Source organism: Nymphaea colorata, unplaced genomic scaffold (genome assembly GCF_008831285.2).
Source record: "Nymphaea colorata isolate Beijing-Zhang1983 unplaced genomic scaffold, ASM883128v2 scaffold0174, whole genome shotgun sequence".
NCBI lineage: Eukaryota > Viridiplantae > Streptophyta > Magnoliopsida > Nymphaeales > Nymphaeaceae > Nymphaea > Nymphaea colorata.
The window spans coordinates 1-14,870 of NW_022204680.1; the positions used below are offsets into that span (position 1 = coordinate 1).

At 37.6% G+C, this 14,870-nt stretch overlaps 1 protein-coding gene across 1 annotated transcript; it reads right to left on the minus strand.

Moving 5' to 3' along the window:
* Positions 1–1,773: 1,773 nt before the first annotated feature.
* Positions 1,774–2,347, minus strand: LOC116268264 (ATP-dependent 6-phosphofructokinase 3). The gene is made up of 3 exons (XM_031649982.1): positions 2,329–2,347; positions 2,094–2,248; positions 1,774–1,980 (listed from the first exon to the last, which is right to left on the minus strand). Exons 1-3 carry the CDS (start codon positions 2,345–2,347, stop codon positions 1,774–1,776), a joined length of 381 nt encoding a protein of 126 aa, XP_031505842.1.
* Between the last annotated feature and the right edge of the window lie 12,523 nt (positions 2,348–14,870).

Sequence of the window (14,870 nt, forward strand, 5' to 3'; positions counted from 1 at the left end):
CCCTACTAAGAACAGGAATATCCTATTCTCCCATTCTTTGCAACGACTGCATCTGGTTGTCATGACAGTGCCAAGTAGCCTTGGAATGGTAGTCAAGATCCTCCATTTGGATTTTAGAGCTGCATAGAAATCTGTGACCGAGAGATTCCCTTGCCTGAGAGCGTACACATCCTTCATCAGTTGATACACATGAACCTTCCTCTTCTTCTGGCCATACATTTGTTTCAAACATCATCCACATATCTCTCGCAGTCTTCTTACGAAGAATGAGAGATTGAATATCAGATGAGACTGAATAACAATCCAAGTTTTCACTTGGTTGTCCTCAAGAAACCAAGTATCTTAAGCTATATACTGTCGTAGCATGTTCAACCTTACTCCCATTCACATATGCAATACGGCCTCGACCAGCTATTCCCATGGTGATGGCGGCAGCCCACTTAAGATAATTTTCCTTAGTAAGGCAAACGGTAGTGACCTGAAGGGGAATACTCTCGGTTCTATAAGCCACAGCTTCATTCTAACTAGTGTTGACGGTCGACGGGGAAGAGGCTGCCATAATTGCAGACCTGCCTTACAAAGGGGGCAAAAAGAGACAGCAGCAGCAGCAAAACATGGACAGCAAAAAAGGGAACAAACGGGCCAAAAACATGAACTCCACCACAACAGAACCAGGGGCTGAACAAAAACAACCTACCGTGCGATGGAGTAATGTTGGGCGAGGCAGCCGGTGGCAGCAGCGTTTCCAGGCGATGCAGTCAGGTGGTGGCGGCAGGAACAGAGCACGGAGTGGCGACGTTAGGCGCTGGCAGAGGCGACAGTGGCGGTCTCGGGCGATGCTCTTCGAAGGGTGAAGAGAAAAAAAACTCGGGGCGCAGAAGGTGCACCATCGGGCACAGCAGCCTTCGCCTGAGTCCACCAAAACTTCACAGCCGCAAGCAGGGCAGAAAGAGAGAGTCACCAGAATAGAGAGACACCGAAACTCCAGACAGCGTCGAGTGCGTCGCCAAAACTCCAATAGTGTCGAGTGCATCGCTGGAAGAGACGCCAGAACTCCACGATGTCAGGCGATGACCAACGTCGGGCAGCGAACAGTAACAGCACGTGATTGGAACCGTCGGGCGATGGGAAATGAACAGTACCAGCACAAGTCCTCCTCTCACACGGCCACAACAGAAACAAAAACGCGAATCAGTCACGCCGGAACTTCACGACTCTGATACCATGTAGGAACACGAGGATCAAGAACAAAGGAATACGATGAACACGATGTAATGTCGAAAAACCCTCAGAAAGAGGAAAAAAATACCATGGACGAGGAGGAACTGGCGCCCACTAGCAACCAGACTCTCTCTCTCTTAAGATTTCATTAACAACTCAAAATTAGGGCTACACGATGGATCGGGTATGGATCCAGACCCGGTCCTGAAACCCATTTAACATGCTTCAACAGTACTGTTAAAATTTAGAAACATTCAAAGCCATTGACAAAGTGCGTTATTCCAAAAGTGGCAGAGAAGTCGTTCAAAGCCATTGACACAAGCGGGATAACCACAGTGACTTGTAGCAATCTGAAAGAGGTTCTGAACAAAGTATTTCGGACAGATTAAGTCCTCCTTTGCACAACTTCCCTCGACGCCTTTGGTGCAGTGTTGTACATAACAACTAAGGTTGCAAATAGGCCAATGTTATGAAATAACTGTCAATTAACATAATTGAGAGCTCGCGGGAGCTAGGTTGGTTCACAAAACTATCGAAATCTCTTGATCCGAATTATGACGTCACCGAGAAATTGGCGTCCTCACTCAAGGCCTTCCCGTCTGCCAAGAACATTTGTAGATCTTGAATGCTCGACTCTCGCTTATTCTTGGCTTCTTCAATGTCCTCTGGGCTGAGGAAGCTAGGTTGGTTCACAGAGGAAAGCAACCTCGCCCACATACGGTCGGTTATACAGACTTGATTCTGCTTCTCAGTCGCACGCTGCAAGATCAGGACAATAAAAGCCAGAAATGAGATTCGAATAAATTTCAAACTGAAAAGGAAATTTGACACATTAGACAATCGTGGTGTTTTTCAGTCACGGAGGAACTTACGTAGATAGGTATATAAGCATGCCTGCCATTAACACGACCGACAGTGAAGCCCAAGTATTCAGCCATGGCGCCATGGACAACACTATGAACGAGAAGCGTGCAATAGACGTTGTCTGAAGCATTGCTAGGAATGGCACGAATCATGTACGTGGGATCTGCAGACAAATGCCATCGTTCAAATTTAGTCTTCTAGAACAATCTTTTGTTTGCATCCAAAGTTGCTTTACTCACATACCTATGTATGTGAGGTTCATTACAATCTTTTCCTTGGCAAAGTGGTCCTGCAATTCAAAGGAAGACGAGTTTATTATGGACCTCAAAGACTATTCAACATTGTCACTTACAAGCACTCTGCGTAGGCCTTATCCTCCAGTTGTAATAACTTGATCTTGTGAGAAAGCCACAGCTCAACGTCAAGAAGGACCTAGTTTCCCGAAGCATCCTTGTGTTCCATGTCGCGCAAGTGCTCCTCAATAAGATTCTGCCCACCACCTTCTGCTATAACAATAACCATATGACCATTCTCTCTGAGTCTGTGCTCTATGAATTCGAAGAGTCTTCCCCCCGGCCCTTCCAAATAGAAGGGAGATTCAGGAATCTGGTAACAGTCCTACCAATCGCAAGAGGAGTTTGTCAAAAACCAGGCAACATTCGACTGGTGCATAAGACACAAGACTTATTAGGTTAAGAAATTTAAAGCATACCACATCTCTGCTAGCCAACGTAGAGTACATAGCAATAAATCCTGCAGCATCAAATGTATGACGGAATTAATAATCAGATAGAGAAATTCATTTCATGAATTGACCCACTTCAAAAGAGGGGTTGCATTCTTACGGAGAGAATTCAGACATCTCAAAGAAGGCTCCAACTTCCTATTCGACAGCTACAAAACAATTTGATCTTAGAAAAACTGCACCAAAAGGCCCGGTGGAGTTGCGGCAGTGAGGTGAATTATGAACCTCTTAGAGTTCAAGTTGTATGAACTACACCGCGCTTCAATTCAAAGAAAACCTTAACATGAATAAACCAACAGCATACCAGCCCATCAGCTTGACAAGGCCCACACTATTTTCACCACTTTCAGCTTCAGACATGCACTGCGTTAATATCCCTTTGAGCCTCTTCAACTGCAGTATCGAAACCAAATGATTTGTCGATAACCTGAAACAAAGGACACACAAGAGCCATGTAGCATAAGGATCTACTTGGCTGATATCTCCAATGGAATAAAGAGTGCTTCAATGCCAAGTTGCAAGCATATTACCGCAATCTCATTATCAATAGTCTTTGGAATTCCGACAACTGAAACTTTAAGACCACGCCTTTCAATCTCCTGCAGGGAAGAAAGTCCAGAAGTTTAATATTCATGTTACCATAATGCGGTGCAATAAACTACGGTGACTCCATGACCAAGCAACATGAAAAGATAAGCGCAGCGACAAGAGGTTTTATGCCAAACGATGAATTTAGGTTAGAAAGGAAAATACCTGCAGGTATCATGACAACTTGCCCTATCTTATTGTAAATTAGTAGTTATAGTTTATACATGGCATGAGGTTTCATAGTATATTTTATCTTTTCATATGCCAACAACTGAAATACTGCACCTTTCTTGGACTACCATTAGGTGGAAAAATATGCATTCATATAGCACAATCACCAAGACATCTATTGCACTCTTAAAAAACAAGAACGAATAGGTGGCAGCAAATTTCTGAAAAATTTTCTCCACATGCAAATGGGAAGATTAGTAGGTGACATGAAACGAACGTCTCGCATTTGCAAGAGATACTAATCAAACGTTCAACATAGGCAGGAAGAAGCGAAATGATATACACAAACAAGATTAAAATATTCAACATAAATACACCATGCAACGTAGATAGCTTCTTGTTATCTACATGAGAAAGGAACTTATTAACAAGACCTCATCTATTCAATGTTTAACCAAGCTAACAGGCCTTCAGTAAACAAGCCAGATTATAAAGTTCCAGGAGCATGCAAAGACTTTCTTCATCCAAACAGCATACAAGAACGAAAAAAAACCCAAACCACAAATGCAACCTAAATCAAGATATTTTGCTCTTTTCTTCATCTTAAGAAAGAAAAAATCTCACAATTGTGAGACATCAAAAAAATTATCTTGATCACAAGGATGCAGCAATCCATTTGGGGTTCGGCAATTGTAATAGAGATAAAAATATCAGTTCCATATAAAAAGATACAAAGCTAGAAACAGAATCACATCAGTTTGATACAAGCTCCAACCACTTGGACATCTGTAATTGGGTCAACACTAAACAATCACAGGTCATTCTTTAACATTACATCATCTAACCACTTGGACCTGGCAGATTGTCCATTCAGCTATAAAATAGGGTACAAGTCATATTCAGCTATAAAATATCCTACAAGTCATGGAAATATGTTGCATGTCATAGGCCAACTAATTTTTTCATTCTCTACTCTCTCTTCAACCTTGAAAATTTCAGCAATCAAAAGTTCTATTTGGCCAATTCTTCAGGGAAAGAAAAAATGAGTTTATTTACATGGAAGATTCCGTGCCCAAAGTGGAGCAAGACCCCTGTAGAACCTGCAGTTACAAAGGCATTTAGCAATTAGAATCAAAGAGATGAACTCAAAGTCTGAAACCATCTTCAGATATACACAAATAACTTCGAGCAATGAACAAAGAAGCTCCTCCTTACCCTGGCAGACCTTCAGCTGCACACAATTTTGGAAAGCCATCAACCAATCCTTTAGCATAGTTAGGTTGAGTTTGCACACGAATTTTGACTTCCTCAAAAGGATAGAGGGCAGCATCTGCAATCACTGCTCAACATCTGGAATCACTTGAGCAGATGCACTGCTCAAAAATTAAATCCAAGTTCTCCGCCTCCCAGCGACATTTAGCCCAAACGCATCAGCATACGTCTTCTTGAAGTATTCATAAAGGCCAAACTTACAACCTCCTTGTGCAAGGCACCATATCCATATAACTTCCCAGCCCAACCTCTCCAAAGTCCTAGAACCCCTTGCTCCTTCCATAATACACTAAAATCAGAAAAAATGCTATTGTATTTTGCTGGATTCACCTACAAAGAAAAATATCACAAAATGAAACACGTTTCAAGCAAAATTCTCTTTCTTTGCTTTACGATTATTTTATGAGTTCGCATTTTTTTTTTAAGCTGAACTGTTCTTCTGGGGGCCGTTTGATGGCTGGAAATATGGAAACAGAAAAACATTTCCAGAAAAAAATTTCTGGAATTGAGGAATAAGAAATAAAATTCCATATTTTCAAAACCAGCTTGTGTTTGTTAAGTTGGAAATATTTTTCTGGAAAGAAATTTCTTCGTCATCATCATCTTCTTCGCCTCCACATTCGTCATTGCTTTCCTCCAGACGAAGTGGCTGTCTCATTAGCCCCTTTATTCTTCTTATTTGTTTCCCATTTTTGGACCCTCCCTGTCCCTGGTCTACCATCCATCCCTTCAGCATAGATGTCCTCCGGTGAGAACCGTGTCCTGGCCATGACCGACCCACAGAGGGTGAGAGGCTTTCGTGCGCAGGCAGGAGGGAGGTGACCAAGGAAGGCAGCAGCGGCAGGAGGGAGCGATGAGCATGCCCTAACGGGCAAAAAAAAATTTCCAGAAAGTTTCCACCTCTCGCGTTGGAAACATTTTTTCGGAAAAAAATTTCAAAATTTCAAAATATTTCCGGTTTATCAAACGCGGAATTTTTTTTTGTTACTGTTAAAACCGAAATCGGAAATTTTTTTCCCGAAAAATGTTTCCATGCGAGAGGTGAAAACATTTTTCTGGAAATTTTTTTTGCCCGTTTTGGGAATACTTTGTGCAAAGCCATATTGCAATTTTGCATTTCAATCGCAACTTTGAAAAGCATTAGTGCCAAAGGTGGATTGCAGAGCGTCCTCCATGGTGTTTCCGGATACAATAACTGCACACACTATAGCCCTGAAAGATGAACCAGCTAACAGAGTGTTCTCCTGCAGCCATAACCCTAGTTGAGACAAGATGGGATTATGGAGGGGGAAGAAAAAAAAAGAAAGAAAGAAGTTCATTATTTAATCGAAGCAAGCACTTCCGAGAACTTATGCAGAATTTGTTTGCAACAAATCATCTGACCAAGAAATCCGTCAGCACTCAATTTGTCGAAGTTCCGAAAGAAATTCAGACCTACGAGGCTACGAAGATAAAACTAGGTGGAATTCCCATTTACAATGGGTGCTTTTCCTTGAAAACGGCTAAAATTTTGATGTTCTCACCAAAGTATCAAATTGCTAGGCAATCAGAAAAGCACACGGTTGGGTCTAAGCATGAGTCAGAACACAGAGAATCACGGCATCAAGATCACAGATATAATCCAATTGCAGTTGCACACGATAAAAGCAACACAGAGTGATAAACTCTTTCCCTCTTCATTACCTGAATGTACCCCTTCTCCAGGAGAATCTGCGCGACGCCGAGATGGTAAGGAAACGAAAGCCCCGCAGCGGAGAAGCTGAAGTCGGGGCTCGTAATCTTCGACCACTCCCTCTTCGCTTCGACGTCCTTCTCCCTCTGCTCCCAGAAGATGGCGGACTCCGCCTCAACGACGATCATGGCAGCCACATCAACTCGATCGCCCTCCTCGGAACTCACCAGGACGGAACCTCCGCCCGAATGCCGCGTCCTCAGGAGCGAGGACGCGAGGCCCATGAAGAAATCGCCAGTAGCGATAGGGGTGCACAACGAGTCGAGTTACTCGAACTCGACTCGTTTAACTCGACTCGTTAGTTTAAACGAGCTGCTCATTTTGTTAAACGAGTCGAGCTCGAGTTGACGAGTCGACTCGTTTAACTAATCGAGTTCGAGTTCGAGTTGCACGAACTCGACTCGTATAAACTTGACTCGACTCGTATGAAACCATTCACCGGTTTAAGGTTAAAAGTAAAAACGAAACGTCGAAAGCCTTTCTCTCTATTCTCGATTTCTCCCATTCCATCGACAGCAAAATGTCTTCCCTCTTCCGTTTCCGTCGACCACGACCATGTCTTCCCTCTTCCGTCGACCACGACCGTCGACCACCAGACGAGGTCACGAGAGAAGCACCCTTGTGATTCGACCATGTTCCATCTAGAAGGGGAAGGCCGATGGGGTGAAGCCACAAAGCGCAGCAGCGGAGAAACCGGCAGGGCGGCGGGCGGTAGGTTTTCTTCTTCTTCTTCTTCTTCTTGAATCGGTTCTTCTTCTATTGGGTTTTCATTTTTTCCCCCTTCTTCAAGCGCTTGGGTCTCGCTTGCGTGGTCGGTGATTTTCCCCCTTATTCAAGCACTTGGGTCTCCTTTGCGTGGTCGGTGATTTCCCCCTTCTTCAAGCACCTGGGTCTCGTTTGCATGATCAGTGACGCGCGACCTTTTTCCCGAACTCCCCCCCGGTTAGGGTTTAACTTCTCCCTCATTTTTTTTTTTTGGTTTATTGCTTTGAATCTTGTGGTATTTTCTATTTTGTTGTTATTGATAGTAAATTTGTTCTTCTCGTTTTCGTGTGTTGTTTTTACATGTAATGTGGACTGATTACATCTCTGTTTTTACATGTAATGTTGTTTTTGGTGTTTTCATCTCTGTTTTTCATCTTTGTTTTGCTGTTATTGTCGTGTGATTTTCATCTCTGTTTTTTCATATCTGTTTTTCATCTCTGTTTTGCTGTTACGCGAGTCGAGCTCGAGCTAAACGAGCTAAAGTTAAATGAGCTTAAATGGTAAACAAGTTGTCGAGCTAAATCGGGTTAATTGAGTTGAGCTCGAGCTCGACTTTCAGTAGTTGAGTCGAGCTCGAGCTTGCTGTAAGAAGCTCGACTCGAGCTCGAGCTTGCTGTAAGAAGCTCGACTCGGGCTCGAGTCGAGTTCGAGCTCGAATAATTTTAGTCGAGTCGAGCTCGAGCTGGCCAAGCTCGGCTCGAACTCGCTCATGAACAGCCCTAAGTAGCGACGACGAACAACCGACTGGGCAACCTAGTGACGTGCCTTCTCCTGCACTGTGGCAAATAATCTGAGCGCTTCTTGGTAGTCGGCAGAAGGAGGGAGTGTTGGCGAAAGGCGCATTGGAAGCTTCGAGTTGAAGAAATCTCGTCGCTTGCTCACATTCTCCTTCTGTTTTGTGTTCTTTATTTTATCATTGTGGAGGAGCGGTGTGTGTAATGTGTATTGTAGAGATCCAGGGGAAAACTTGAACGAGGAGGAAATGGCTCCAGTTATATGGACCCTGAACGAAGTTTACGTCCATAAAATTGGTGTTAATTTCATAAATGGGTCATACATTTTCGAAAATGTTGTGAACGCTTACTTTTTTTTTTCTAAAATCAACGTAACTTTTATACATCATGAAGATATTGGGATGGACAACTTGCCATTGCTATGTCTCGCTCTCCTCCAGTGTAGGCACATTATTGCCCATACCAGCCTCTTAAAAGTTTTTTATTTTTAAATAGAAATATTAAATATTTATTCTTAGATATATATAAGTGATCTACAAGATTTAAGTTATATATATATATATATATATATATATATATATATATATATATATATATATATATATATATTTGTGTATATACAGTATATTTGTGAACGCCGATCGATTTGAGTTGGAAGAAAACGGAAGAAAAAGAAAGAAGAAAAATGAAAGGAGGTAAGAAAGTCCGATGGAGGGAGAGAAAAAGTTTTCGCTCTGTGTTAAGCGTCTCCATAAGCTGATTATTAAACCATTTCTCGCAACACGTTGTGACAGAGGTGCAAATGATGACTATTAGACCGTTTCACATGACACGTTGTAACAAAGGTGAAAGTGAGTTGTTATACTACTTCGCACAACACATTGTGACATAGGTGAAAATGATGACATGTGAACAACACTTTCGATGATATTAAAATTTTAAAAAATAAAAAGAAAAATGTGCAAAATTTGTTTTGTTACTGAAAATATATTTGTGGGGTTGTTATTGCATTTTGTTCATGTTTTCTTGTTTTCTCCTTTTTTACTTGCATGTCATCATGTAAACCAAATTCCATCGCGATCTTGAAAACCACCCTAATTCCATTGGCCCAAGCCACAATACATATTTTGCATGTAGATGAAACCTCTTTTCAATAATATGTCACTAATATGCGATACAACTAGCCGCCATACTTTCAAAGCACTAGAAACATGGTTTACATATAAACAAAAAAATATGCAAAATTATCATTTGTCTTTTATAAACAATACATATATTTCACTATAATATCCTAAGACGTATGTTCTACTGCCTCAAGGCTTACTCCCACCTCATTGTTTTTAACAATATTGATCTAAGTTTTTCCTTGTTGCACACATTAAAATTGTCTCACACACACACCTGCTTATGAAGATATGTACGTGATGTCGCACTGCACCCATATAATGCATTTCTCCTTCATTGTTCGAAGATTGAACCAAATTTAATGGTGCCATGCACTTTATAGGGATTAGTGTTATTGGTGCTTTAAATATGCTATATATTCCTTCTCGACTCGATAGATGTTTCTTGATGAACTTCGATGACACGACCAGTGCACCACGGAAAGCGAATTTGATCCCATAGCGCATCGCCTTGTTTTCTACAGGCAAGCACTCGCAAGCAAGTGGTTGTTATAAATGTACCTTAAGCTACGGTTTTCAGTGACACAATATATATATATATTTATATATATATATATATATATATATATATATATATATATATATATATATATATTTATATATATATATATATATATATATTTATATATATATATATATATATATATATATATATATATATAAGATTTTGAGCAGTCCAAATGCAATGATATGACTGGATTGTGAGGCTTGCATAGACTTGGTGGAATCCCCCTACTTACATGAAACTATATATATTTTGTTCCAAAGCAAATTGTGTTCCCCCTTATAAAGAAAAAAAAAAGAGTTGTGGCTATAGTGGATAATCTCATTTTAAAACTTAGGTTTTGTACCTAGCTTCAAATTAAAATTCAATTTTTGCAAGAATACCCTTTGACTTTGACTTCAAACAATCTCTCTCTTGAGTGTGTTCGGTTTGACTTGAGCTCATTGGGGTTTTGACCTAGTGGTCTAATTTTAAATTATACTGAGTTATAGATTTTTCCATCTATAAATTCAATAATCAAACTTAACTTGCACAGATTTAAAAGCCATTGTGTTAAATTAAATTGGAAAGCACTTTTTTGTCCAAAATTTGATTGAAAATGGGGTTGACTTGATCAAAACCCTTGAATCTATATTGTTCAATTGCATACTTGGCTCAGACAATTTATGAGTTCAATTACATAATTGATTTGTATAAAACCTTAATTTAGAATTTTATTGATTGAATTGGACTGAGAATGGCAATTTTGTTCCAAAATTGAATTGGCTGTATGGTTTGACCATGATCGACATCCCATTTATGTTTTAACTTCCACAAATCTGACAAGTCTAATAGCATTTGATACTCAAAAACATTTAATTATGTTTTAACTATGTTAAATTTTGAAATGAGCTTCAACTGAGCCTAGTCAAGGCATTGTTGGTTCAGTCAAGGATTAATTATGTCCTGTAACTGGATTGGTCAATGGGTACAAACCTGGCTTGTTTGATTGGGTTCATGTTTGACACAACCTAGTAGATGGGGCGCCACATCACTGTGAGCCTGGTTCAAACCCACTTGAAATTATGTGGGTTTGAGACATGCTCATTATGACGTGTAAATGAGGTCAATGCATGTTGGGCTCTTTAAAGCATGTCTGCTCTTGATTATTCAAATCTTCCCATTTTTCATGTTAGTTTTGCTTTCTTATTTTTTTAGATTTTTCAATTATTTTAATCTCTTAGGTCAAAAGGAACACTTTTTAATTGATTTTAATGAAAGTAGGGGCGCCCCCCCACCCCCCCCCCGCCTTGGGTGGGCCCTTGCCCATGTAGGGCCTACATGTGAGTTCCACCTGGTGTTCTAAGTGCAGACCATAAATTTGAATTTCGATTTCAAATGACAATTGTCATTGGTTTTGAGTTAGAACCTTCATTTTCATAGTTTATGCACCTTAAGGTCTAAGGCTCACTGCTCATGATTTTTCAATAGAATAATGCACATTTGCAAAGCCGTTTGCAACTTCAGTCAATGGTATATAGGTGAAAGGAGAATTCGGTTTTTGGTGGATATGAAAAGCCCTCCCCCTCCCCCCCCATTTCTCTCACCTAAAGAAAGATCCATGTTTGATTACTCTGCCCAACTATCATTGAAGGATGTTTATTGAACCACTAAGTCATTCCATACATATGTAACAACAAGTTAAGCATATTCAATTAACTATAAGTGGTCAAATGAATCACTTAATCTCTCAATTAAATATAAGTGATCAAATATATGTAAACAAGTGAAAAACATTAGATTAACTATAATGGATCAAATGAATTACTTGAATCTCATTCATTTTCATACAAACTTGTGCTTTCAATTCACCAAATCTATCAATATGGATGTGACAACAAAGTAAGCACACTCAATTAAGCATGCGTGATCATATGAATCACTCAAATCTCACTCATATTGATACAAACTTGTAATTTCAATCTCTTAGATCGTTCAATATAGATGTAACAGCAAGTTCAACTCGTTGGACAAATTACAACGGATCGAAGTAATGCATTGATCTCATTTATATCCATATAAACTTGTGATTTTAATCATTTAAATCATTCACTATAGGCGTAATAACAAATGAAACACATTAGATTAACTATAAGAGATCAAATGAATAAATTGGATCTCATTCATTGTCATACGAACTTGTGATTTCAATCCCTAAATCATCCGATATGAATGTGATAACAAGTTAAACACACTTAATTAATTATGCATGATCAAATGAATCACTTAAATCTTACTTGCATTGATATGAACTTGTAATTTCAATCCTTTAAATCGTTCACTATAAATGCAACAAGTTCAACTCATTGAACTAACTACAAGGGATAAAAGTAATGCATTGATCTCATTTGTCTCCATACGAACTTGTGATTTCGATCAATCAAATCCTTCATTATAGATGTAATAACAAGCGAAACACATTAGGTTAACTATATGGCAAAAGATGAATCACTCGAATCTCATTCATTTTTTTACAAAGTTGTGATTTCAATGCACTAATTCATTCAATATGGATATAACAACAAGTTAGGCACATTCAATTAAGTATGCGTAATCAAATGAATAACTTAAACACCACTCACTATAGATATAACTATAAACTAATGTGTAGAACTCATTTATATCCATATAAACTTTTGATTTTAATCTTCTAAATCATTCATTATAGATATAATAACAAGTGAAATACTTTAGATAAACTATAACATATTAAATGAATTACTTGAATCTAATTTATTTTCATACAAACTTATGCTTTCAATCCACTAAATCATTCAATATGGATGTAACAACAAGTCAAGCACATTTAATTACAAATGTGTGATCAAATGAATCACTTAAATAATTAATATTGGTACAAACTTGTGATTTCAATTCTTTAGTTCGTTCACTATAAATGTAACGTTAAGTTCAACTTATTGGACTAACAGTAAGGGATCAAAGTAATGCATAGATCTCATTTGTATCCATATAAACTTGTGATTTCAATAATTTAAAATCGTTCAATATAAATGTAATAACAATTGAAACACATTAGGTTAACTATAAGACACCAAATAAATCACTCGAATCTCATTCATTTTCATAAAAACTTATGATTTCAATTTACTAAATCGATCAATATGGATGTGACAACAATTTAAGTACATTCAATTAAGTATGTCTGATCATACGAATCACTTAAATCGCACTAGTATTGATACGAACTTGTGATTTCGATCTTTTAGATCGTTCACTATAGATGTAACAACAAATTCAACTCATCGGACTAACTACACGTGTTTAAAGTAATGCATAGATCTCATTTATATACATATGAACTTGTGATTTCAATCTTTCATTATAGATATAATAACAAGTGAAATACATTAGATTAATTAAAAGGGACCAATTGAATGACTAGACTCTCATTCATTTCCAAACGAATTTCTTATTCTAAACCACTAAGTCATTCCATACGTATGTAACAACAAGTTAAGCACATTCAATTAAATATAAGTAATCAGATGAATCACTTAATCTCTCAATTAAATGTAAGTGATCAAATATATGTAATCATAAGTGAAAAACATTATATTAACTATAATGGATCAAATGAATTACTGGAATCTCTTTCATTTTCACACAAACTTGTGATTTCAATTCACTAAATCGACCAATATGGATGTAACAAGAAGTTAAGCACACTCAATTAAGCATGTGTGATCATATGAATCACTTAAATCTCACTTGTATTGATACAAACTTGTAATTTCAATCTCTTAGATGATTCACTATAGATGTTACAACAAAGTTCAACTCATTGGATAAACTACAAAGGATCAAAGTAATGCAGAGATCCCATTTATATTCATATAAACTTGTGATTTTAATCATTTAAGTCATTCATTATACACATAATAACAAATGAAACACATTAGATTAAATATAAGAGATCAAATGAATAAAATGAATCACATTTATTTTCATACGAACTTGTGATTTCAATCTCTAAATCATTCAATATGGATGTGACAACAAGTTAAGCACATTTAATTAATAGTGCATGATGAAATGAATCACTTAAATCTTACTCGCATTGATACGAACTAGTGAGTTCAATCCTTTAAATCATTCACTATAAATGTGACAAGTTCAACTCATTGGACAAACTACAAGGGATAAAAGTAATGCATTAATCACATGTCTCCATATGAACTTGTGATTTCGATCATTGAAATTTTTCATTATAGATGTAATAATAAACGAAACACATTAGGTAAACTGTAGGAGAAAAGATGAATCACTCGAATCTCATTCAATTTCATACAAAGTTGTGATTTCAATACACTAATTCATTCAATATGGATGTAACAACAAGTTAGGTACATTCAATTAAGTATGTGTAATCAAATGAATAACTTAACTTGTTGTTACATCTATAATGAATGATTTGAATGATTGAAATCACAAGTTCATATGGATACAAATGAGATTTCATGCAGTACTTTGATGAGTTGAATTTGTTGTTACAAGTATAGTGAATGATCTAAAGAATTGAAATCACAAGTTCGTACCAATACAAGTGAGATTTAAGTGATTCATATGATAACGCATACTTAATTGAATGTGTTTAACTTATAGTTACGTCTATATTAAAAGATTTAGTAGATTGAAATCACAAGTTTGTATGAAAATGAATGAGATTCGAGTCAATCATTTGGTGTCTTATAGTTAACTTAATGTGTTTATCTTGTTATTACATTTATAATGAACGATTTAAATAATTGAAATCACAAGTTCATATGGGTACAAATGGGATCTACGCATTAGTTTGATCCCTTGTAATTAGTCTAATGAGTTGGACTTGTAGTTACATCTATAATGAACGATCTAAGAGATTGATATGACAAACTCGTATCAATATGAATGAGATTTAATTGATTCATTTGATGACACATATTTAATTGAATGTGCTTAACTTGTTGTTACATCTACATTCAATGATTTAGTGGATAGAAATCACAAGTTTGTATGAATGTAACAACAAGACAAGCACATTCAATTAAAT